At 39.8% G+C, this 10,491-nt stretch overlaps 1 protein-coding gene across 1 annotated transcript; it reads right to left on the bottom strand.

Moving 5' to 3' along the window:
* Positions 1-8,774: 8,774 nt before the first annotated feature.
* On the bottom strand, positions 8,775-9,939 carry LOC138617507 (otoraplin-like). Its single transcript, XM_069692581.1, has 4 exons — positions 9,743-9,939; positions 9,441-9,580; positions 9,122-9,232; positions 8,775-9,033 (listed from the first exon to the last, which is right to left on the bottom strand). Exons 1-4 carry the CDS (start codon positions 9,855-9,857, stop codon positions 9,010-9,012), a joined length of 390 nt encoding a protein of 129 aa, XP_069548682.1. The 5' UTR covers positions 9,858-9,939; the 3' UTR covers positions 8,775-9,009.
* Between the last annotated feature and the right edge of the window lie 552 nt (positions 9,940-10,491).

Below are 10,491 nucleotides of genomic sequence, written 5' to 3'. Positions count from 1 at the left end.
TTTGCCGTGTCTCTAACATGTTTTAAGATTGCAGTATTTTCTTGCGTTAGTTTGACATCCGAAACTGAATTTCTCATGAACTTTTTGCAATCTGCTCATACTACCAAGGTATCGTCTTCCAAAAGGTCTTTGGGTTTCTGCTTTGCCGCTAATAGCCCTGAGCTGCAATAATTTGATTGTCAGTGTAACATTGGCAAATTGCCACTGACCTTAACTTTTAGGTAGAAAAGCAGAAAACATTGTTGGCGTTGTATTTTGAGCCAAGCCCATTTGCCAGCAGCCAATGCTCTGTGCCACATAATGGGATGATTTGTCAAAAACACAACAGTAATCAGCTAAATTATATCAGTGGGTGATTGAGAGTTTACAGTAAATTTGTAGATGCGCCATCCTCATCACTGAGACAAATGTTCATGCCCCGCATGTAGTCAGAAATGATGTTGCTGTCATGACTGCAGTGCTTTAATTGCCATTACTTGTGTATCATGCTGAGTGCCCCCAACATGCCAGAATCAAATACCTCTAACGCATTTGTTGCTGATGATTTTGATTGGACACTGTGAAAAACATTACTTGAAAGTTAATTTTTTCTAATCAAGCCTCCTGAGCTGGACCTAGTCCTCAGCTACTCATAGCACTGCCAACTTTCCCATTTTCTTTCGCTCATTAAGTCGTCAGCAATGTCAGCTACCTCCAATCTGATGTGTGAGTAATTATCAGCTTAAGCCAGGCTGTGACGTTTGACAATCCCCGACATTGCAAGCGTTTTGAGAGAGGCTGATGAGACACCCTGACCTTTGAGGCACAACAGGAAATAATCACACTTTAACTAAAATCGCTGTCATAAGCCCTGCTGAGCTGCATGTCCTCAATTCAGACATACGTGTGCAAAAAAAAAAAAAAAAAAAAAACAGACTAACATGAAAATTGAATACAGAGCAAGGTCATTCTTCCAATCTGCCTCTCTTAGGTAACAGGCATTAGAAATGATGTGTGTGAGCATCCTCCAAACAGACATTTCATATTCTTATTACGTCAAGAATCGAAATATGAGATTAAGAAATTGTATTATGATTACACAGCTAAAAAAAATAAACCACAAGAACTATTAGGTATAGAGTGTAAAATATTCAACCTCAGCCCATCATCTTCAGAAATGCGCCTGTTTTTCTAAGAAGCTAATTTCTAGTGTGTCTGTGACTACAGGAAGGGGACAGGCCAAGTGACCTTAGCAGGATATGATGACAAAGAGGTTGAATCATTAAAACAACATATCCAGCAGTCTCTGTGTGTGGGCTCTGATGCGCTTTCCATTTTAAAAGGACATTAGGGCTAATGGTAATGGTAACTCAGAGGTTTCCAAGCCTCTTTCCAGCACTGTCCGATGTGCTTGCAGCCAAAGAGCGTTGTCCATTAAGAAAGCAAACAATGGATATTTTTCATAGGTCACATAGGACATAGGACAAAGGGTAAACATGGCTAGGCCACAAACAATTAGTGGTTTATGATTTGCTTTAGCTATTTTAGCAATGCTAAAAGTTCTGATGTTATCCTCTAATAAGACAAACAAATAGACAGGAAGGAATGAACGAAACGGGTGACAAGGAGTAAAAATCACACAAAGACATTGACATGATCATACTTAAGCATCAGTTGCTGGGAACAAAGGTTACAATAGATGCAGGGAAGCTGTGTAATAAAAAAAAAAATCGATTTTACGTGCATGAGCATTATATGTGTGGATACGCATATTTTTCCATGTCATTAAACTGAGAAGGCTCTTTCTGTCTGATAATGTGCTTCGTGTGTAAGCAGCACACACGTAAGTTACAGCAGCGACTCTCATGGAAACATGTAGATTGACACCTCTCATTGGACTCTTAGCACAGATGTGAGAACCTGCACCTTTTGAGCCAGCCTGAGATTAGTGATGGCCACAGTCCCTTTGTAGCTCCGTAACTGCACTGAGTTGACAGCGGCTAAGCGATATGCCGGCCATTGTGTCCAGTGACTGTAAAGTCAGCGCAGCTAATTAGCAGTTATGCCCTGTGCTGATTAATTTATTCTGTGCAGCCTCATGTATTTATTCGAGTAAAGGTAATTCATTTGAATATGGTTTAATTGTTTCGACTTCCCAACCTCACTAGCCATAGTCACTGTACCGTATTTTATCTAAATGATTAAAAGCCGTTCCCCTCATTAAAACCAGTCGACTGTGCAGCGGATGATGAGCAATGCTTCCTTCCAACACCTTCTTCACAGATCCACCATGTCATTGTAAAAACAGGCTGTGAGCAAAGTGCGTAAATAAAACCTGCACTGGCTGCTCCAGGAGGGTCAATAAAACTACAAGCTGAAATGCATTTAGAGATCCTCAATGAGAATCTCATTGTTCATTCCACCCCTGCGATTTGCGAGGATATCCCAGCCAATCAATACAAGGACCATTAAGCTTAACAAACCTGGGTCCTCTATAAACTGCCTGCAGGCTCTCTAGGACAGCCTGCCTACCTGTAAAGACTCAGAGGCAGGTGGCTCACACAAAGCAGGATGTAATTTTGTTCTGACACACTGTATTCTGACACTTACTTGTCACCTAGTGCCCAGAACCTCTCATGTTACTGTACATGTGGTGACGCAGATAACCCCCATAACTAATAATGCTAATGTGTGCGTGTGCATGTGCTCCATTTAGACCACACTATTTGCTATGATTTGACATTCAGCAAATGGAGCAGTACATGACCAGTTTTCCCCTCATAATGAGAAGTTCTAATACAGCAGGGTTTTTTTTTTTTTTTGTTTTGTTTTTATATTTCATCACTGACAGTCATGTTACTCTCTGGCAACAACCTTTGGGTGGCTGCAAGACTGAGATATGGAACTTGAATGAAACTGGATGAAAACTAATAGATGAACCACAGCCTAATGCGGTACGCCGACACACTACATCAAGATTCGACAGTCAAAATGAGAGCTGCTGTACCTAAAAATCCAACCATAAATAATCGCTCTGTGTTCAAGTCACTCCTCTTTACTGACAGCTGAGCTATATAGCTCGACAGAATAAAATGTTTGTCTGTTTATTGTTATTTTTTTGGAAATACCTATTGAATTTCAAGTTAATATATGTGTTCATAATCCTGATCTCAGAGTAATGACCAACTTAGGGCCATTTTTCCAGCTTGCTGTGTATCACACTGCCTATTTCTTATAAAATATTACTGCTTAATTAAACAATATTGTTGTGTGATATTGATCACTATAGTAAAAAACACACGACAGAAAACAATTATAATTTTGTCGGAAATACAGTTTAAGATGTCTGGAAAGCACAGAAAGCACAGTACAACATCACAAATGTTGCATAAAACTCCACACGAGAACATTTGCTTCCATCAGACCCATACGTCTGCGAGTGGAAACACACTGCAACACACTTTTATTTCACTGCTTAATTGCCTTACTTAGTCTTGCTGCTTTTGTAATGGGTAATTGGTTGTCATGACAAACACTCTATGGCTATTCATAGCTCAGAGGCTTGTGCAAAAAAAGAGAAAAACATTCGAAGATTTCTGATGGAAGCTTTCCTCGCTAGAAATACAGTATAGCAAACGTTAGCCTCTTTTTTTTTTTTCTTTACCCCAATTAATCTGTAAGCCTGATGCAGGGATGCTCCACAGGACAAAATGGACCCACTTTACCAGAAAACATTCAGTTCTAAGTGTCCTTAACAACATATAAGCGGGAACTAAAGCATTGTGTCTGCTAAATAGTTTTTCTGATGTTTGCAGGTAAATCATAAAATTAAAAAAAAAAAAAAAGTCATGCTATTATCACATTCAAAAGTATGCTTCTGTTGAGATGTTAGGGACTTGTTTCTTTTTCTTTCTTTTTTTTTAAATGCAATGCCATGGGAAGTACGCATCAAACACAGCAGACAACCTCAGAGGACCTCCTGTCATGTGTTACTGAAACACATGCATTATTTACAAGGAAATAAAAAGACAAGACTGAAATATCTGTGACCTCCAAGTCACAATTTGACTTCTATAACAAAAGGAATAAATAGAGGATGGCTTTGCGGCTTTCAGCTACTGGATACAAAATAACTTTTCAAGACTTTGCAAAACTCAGACATGTTTACAGGAAACATGTTCATAATCGAGAGATTCTAAAGAGGACTGAATCATGCACGCTCACATTCAAACAAAAGGGCAAATCTGACATCAGAAAGATGTGGGGGGGGGGGTTGTTTTTGTATTTGGGATTGTTTCTAGCCACCTGACAAATATCCAATATTTACATATAGGCTTGTGTGGGGAAAGCACACAGACACCTTATTTTGAAACCGCAAACTTTTGAGTACTTAATGAGATATACAGTATGCTTTGCTGCATTATCACTTTTTTAGGGATAGCATTTCCATAATGACGGAGTGGCCAAAAAAATATTTGTGTCACGCAAACGCAGTGCAACAAGCTGATTATTAATGGGAGAAGTCTCGGATAAGGATAAACCTTTAATCATTCATTGATGATTGGTTAGTATTCAACCTGTTCACACCATTCACATCATTTATTTATTACGTGCTGGACTTTAATTACATTTGTATCATTGATTACTTTTATAACTAATGTGTCAAAACTGTCTCAGAACAAGGTCTGGTCTCTTGCGTTACATTTGTTAAAAATGACAGGCTAATACACCTAATTTCCTCCCGGTACCATTCGTTTCCTGTCTTTTTCTTTCAGCATTATGACCTAGAAGAATTTCATTAGCCAAATACAGATGGCTGCTTTACATAAGGCATCTCTCGGATCATGGTTGATAAGCTTCTGACACACTGCTGAAAACAACACTCCCACTGTCAAACACGTGCATACAGTTACCTTTCGGTAAATCTCTTTGGTAACCATGGTGGCAGGCAAAACAGAGGCAAATAAAGTATGGAAGGAAGTCCTCTCAGATGTAAAAGGTGAGGGGAGCCTTGTCTTGCTCACTTGAGTTTATTCAGGTGTGGCAGTGACCATTGAGTTGAGGAAGAAAGGTGGAACAAAAAAAACAAAAAAAATCCATACCTCTCTTAAACTCATTTAGCTGTTTTCCTCCTCTCCGCCCTCAGAGCCGATCCTCACACACACTTTCTAAGAGACATTAAGGCAGTTCACTGGAAGATGTATGCGCATTCATTTACTTAAAAAGATTTTATACAATGAACACGTGGATCACTGGGAAATGTGACTTGTTTCACTGTTAATCTATTGTTCCTCTTTCTTTCTCAAAATGCAAGTTCTCAAATGACTTATTTTCTTCCGTCAGAAAAGAGCTGTGCACATCAAATAGTAGACACAACGGAGTGCTGAGCTGTTCGGAGGGTTGAACACACAAGAAATTAAATCAATGGCTTCTTTGTGCGGTTTTGTGACAGAGAATATGGGGGGAATTACACTAGCTTGTGCAATTATATGAGTCAGAGATATAACAGGGAGAACACGTGGCTAGAAAGAGAAAGAATATTGTTGAAGCTGCACTTTTCTTCTCAATGAATCACTGCCATTATCGTTGAAATATGGCAGCGGCACCGATGACACAGCCTGCTGGTAGGCACACACTCGTGACACAAAACAAGACTGACAAATGCATTTTGAAACATAGAGGATATTAATCAGGTGAGAAGGACACCACTGATCCCCAGGCTTCAGCAGTGATTGATTTGGGCTGACTGATTGATTGATTAGTTCAAACAAGCAGTGAGCTGGCATTTTCTGACATTCTTGAGGAATATTTGTGCCGACAAACCCCATCATTCAAGCACCTAGAAGACACTACCGATTAAGACAGATTTTGCCTCTAGTCGTGCATATGTACATAGGGTCTTTCATCACACTGGAGAATAGCAAATTCGTTTTCTGTCTGCCATTGTCCTGAGTAAATATCTTTTTCTCAGGGGCACAAAGCCAGTTGTTTGCTAACAGAAAGAAATGAGCTGCTTCAATCAAAAACATTCACCCTGAGTCATCCCATGGCCTCAGAGATATACAGCATGTTTGCGCTTCAAATGTTCTCCTTCTCAATCTTGTATTTATTTTACTCTCACCTCAGTCCTCTTCAGTCTAAGGTTTAGGGTCATTTTTCAAAGCCAGACGAGACTGAGTTATTATTTTAAGTGCAGTGCTCTGGAGTGTTTTGTTTGCCCAGGAACTTCTCCCACACAAATGTTTGTGAAAGGATCTTTTGCTGACTATATTTCTCTCTCTTTTTATAATTGCCTCATCTTTGGAAAAAAAGAAAAAAAAATCCTTTCGTGTATTATAACTTGCTGTATTTACACAGACAGGCCAGGCATGACTTTTTTGGAGATGTAAAAAAAAAAAAAAAAAAGGAATCATGTTTTCCCGAGTCTAAAATGTCACACTCAGATGCTAACCAGACCTGAAGCTGTTGATTTCTCAGCTGCAGGGTGCTGTGCTGCTGCCTGTAGAGGTGTGGCTGTGACACCGGATGGAAAAACAAAAAGCAAAACAATCTACTGTAGGCTGCGTTTGGCAGCTGCGCTCACACAGAGGAAACAGACGTACACAAACATCAATCTCTTCTGTCACAGTGTCCCTGCCTGTCACCATGGAAACACCCTAAAGCTACAGCTGTCTGGCGGAAGATTGACTTAACTTGCTGCGATTTCTGAATTTTGAGGATTTGCATAGGCCCACGCACTCTTACATATTCAATTGGTAATCGGCTAAAAACGATCCTGAGCTTTTCACGTGTTTGGGACAATTGTTAGTAACAACCACTGAATTCAGCTCATTTGTGGATAATGTGTAATGATTCCAATCTCAGTCCAGTATGACGACATATTGAGAAAGGGGCTATTTGTCTGAACGGAAATTATTATCAAAAATGCCTCTGGAAATATTTCATTTTCTTCTCCTGAAATTGTCCCTGCTTTGCCAGGACCCTCAGACATGCCCCGGGTAGGTTTTTCCTGAGTGACATTTTGTGGAAGCACATCTGAACCACATTTGTATTGATCTATGCAGAGAAAGGGGGAGATTGATCGCGTGTGTGACAGCTCCATTTCCTAAACTTGTAAGCATACCTTTCTAAGAACGCCTCAGGTCAGGCCGACCTAAACTAATGAAAAATTACCTGTTTGCAGAGACCTCAAAAATCAATGCATTCAGCATTCATGACTTCCGGAGATAGCAAGGAAATGAAACTTCAGCTCTCAAGAAGAATAACAAAATCACTGCGTCTTACTTTATGGAAATTAAATGTTTGAAAGTCCACTGTTTTAAATAAGGACGATTTGATTGGGACCTCAGATTCATCAGCATATCTGGGTGGGTGCTGTGATGCAGAGAGAGAAAAGATACAGATTATTCAAAACCAATCAAAAAGAGATTTGGATCATCTTTTGGGAAGAGTCTTAACGGTGACAATACGTCAGGCCACGTTTAATCACGATTGTTCTTTGGAAGCTCCGTGTATGTATGTGTGTGTGTGTGTGTGTGTGTGTGTGTGTGTGTGTGTGTGTGTGTGTGTGTGTGTGTGTGTGTGTGTGTGTGTGTGTGTGTGTGTGTGTGTGTGTGTGTGTGTGTGTGTGTGTGTGTGTGTGTGTGTGTGTGTGTGTGTGTGCGCGTGCGTGTGTGTGTTTGAGACAGACAGATGTAATCTCTTTGGGGAAGTGATCATTCATATCACATCATTTTAGCACTTTTGGGTTGTGTGTGCAATACTTTATGAAAATAATACCCTAACAAAAGCTCGACTGGTCATAAAATCCCAAGTGGCAACAAGCAGCCTTTGTAAGCTTTCAAAGAGGTCTGACCTTACATGTATTACATACAGTATATTTCAAAACAACATGGGGCCTCTGACAGCGCTTTTAGCAAAACAGATGCATTTTTTTTTTAAACAAATTCAGCGCAACAGTCTAAAACAAACTGCTGTTTAAAAAAAAAAAAAAAAAAAAATTATTCATTGGTTGATCAAAACAAAGAATATATTAACAGAGAAGAATAATAAACCAGTGACGATGGACGCACAGGACGCTGCAGAGCACAGACAGGTAACTTTCGTGCTCTGAACCTTTGTAACAGTTATTTACTTTGGATAGTTTAATATGTCAGGTTATGTTATTAAACGCAGCTAATGTTAGCCAGCTTGCCTGCATCAATACATAAGGCCAGTCACATGGACGTGGTGCGGATTTCACAAACCTGGAGCAACTTCTTCCTGAAACGTCTTCACTTGTTGATGTTGCTGAAGTGGGGGCCACTTCCTGTGAAGGGTGGTTGAGGTCGACTCCTCTTGGAAAAAAAAAACCTTCTCCTGTCAACAGTTATCTAGCAAGTAGCTCGCTGACTCGGTTGAGATGACAGGTAAAATAAAAACAAGACGTCACAAACAGGAGAAAATCCCCAATAACCACTTCAGGGTTGAACACTTCACCTGTAGGTGGCAATAGGCTCGTGTGGGTTCCAAAAATGATGGACAGGACAAGGATATTCAGGATAGAGGTCAATAGTTTTACACCAAAGTGTGGTTCACGCTTTCTTGTCATTTGCAAGTGCTTTCATCAAGCTCCAGTGTTTACTGTAAACAAAACAGAATATTTTATATGTTTATGAACAGGAGAAGATCTGTACAGCAGCTGCCTTCTAGTTGTAGCAATTCCTGGTTACTAGTAGGAATTGTGATTACCCAATCCTGAAAAGTAAAAAAAATAAATAAAAATAATAATAATAAAAGCAGCATTTTGGCGTGGACATGGAAGAAAAAAGATTTATTGAGCAAAAATATCTCAAGCAACACATAGCTGACTGCACAGCAGGTGTGTTGGAGCTATACAAAGGGATGAGAGTCCAGGTTTTTCTTTCAAGCTGAAGCGAAGGATGTAGTTGGACTTTAGTCTGAGACCGGCTCGGCAGAAGAAAGACCTACTGTTCTATAAAAGCCAGAGTTATAAAATAAAGAAGGGCTTAGGCCTCAGTCTGCCGTGCCTCAGGCACAGTAGAAGTCCATGTCCTGCAAGAAAGGCAAAACATAATGTGGACCACCACCTACAACTCTATAAAATGAATATAAAGTATTCCACTTCGACCAATATACTCACGGTTGTTTGCATCTTAACTGCGTCTTCAGTAAACTTCTGTGTCTCCTTGACCACAGTTGCAGGGAAGTATCCAATGATTCCCATCTGGTCCACATACCGCTCACCGTAAACCTGACAATGAAAATAAGATAGCCTCTAACAAGCCCGACGCTGTATGTTTTATGCATTTGACCTTTAAATAATTAAATGCTTGTTCCATTTCATATAGAGTGAAATTAGTTTGTTTGTCACAGCTGTTGAAAATCCTCTGTGCCTTTTTGTAAGTGATTCTAAGTGTGCAGTGCGACTTAATAACATGCAACAAATACTGTGCACATACACTCCCAGACCAGAAGACTCCACTGCCCTCCGGTGGTATGAGTTTAGAATACACATAAACCATCTGACCCTTCCTGAGGTTGATAAATCTGCAGTCAGGAGCTATGAAGTCATCCAAGGCTGTGGCCATTGAGAGAACATCTAATAAATACCATAAAACAAGAGAGGAAAGAGACATATTAACATCTACTATTTTAAAATGCTGTCGAAAACGTGCATTATATTGCATGACTTTGATATAGGATAGTTTTCAGAGTGCATTCTACACACTGTATCTTGCTTATCTCCAATGCTCTGACTTACATGAGCACTCTGCATCTCCACAAATCTTGTCGTCTGCGAGTTTATCCATGAAGACGGCCCTTGCAGTCTGGTGCAGTAGTCCCACACAGAGCAGAATCACCAGTGGATAACTCATTCTCACCAAAAGAGAAGAACCAAAGTGTTGCAAGTGGGTACAATATGAATGTGGACGTTTGAAGGAAGTTAAGGCTATAAAAACAAAACAAAACAAAAAAACACTTCCCTCAGCCAGGACTGAATGGGCTGAGCCCCCGCATCAGAGGTCGCCTGACCAATCAGTGCAGAGTTTTAGAAATGCCAGACTCTGGAACTATTTATCTCCCACAGGGGAGCTGGCGGACTTTTCTCAAAATGCAGTCTCTTTGCAGGAACAAGCGGTCACAGTTTATGTGAACTGTGTGTTAACAAGCCTATTAATTTGCTGAAATACAGAGTATTTTTTAAAGGTTCCTAAAAGTGCTCTCTTTCTGGACAGACAAAAATGCACAGCAAGAAGCAAAGTTAACTTTTAAGGCATTTTATGTGAGTACAAGTTAAATCAATCTAATCTATTGAATCTAAACCTCACGTAAACATGCAACTAATCCAAGATCATTAAAGAAATTGAACCAAACCTAAAGTCTACCTTATACGGAAAGGGTTAAATAATCCTATGAAATACAGAGATACAATTTCAAATGGTGTTAAAAACTAGTCCAAAATACTTGTTAGCCATTCTCAACTTCCTCTCAGATAGAAAATGTGGCATT

Source organism: Brachyistius frenatus, unplaced genomic scaffold (assembly GCF_029030835.1).
Source record: "Brachyistius frenatus isolate BFR_SWC_R1_liver_20210118 unplaced genomic scaffold, ASM2903083v1 Contig_13, whole genome shotgun sequence".
NCBI lineage: Eukaryota > Metazoa > Chordata > Actinopteri > Embiotocidae > Brachyistius > Brachyistius frenatus.
This window is presented reverse-complemented; position numbering and strand designations above follow the sequence as displayed.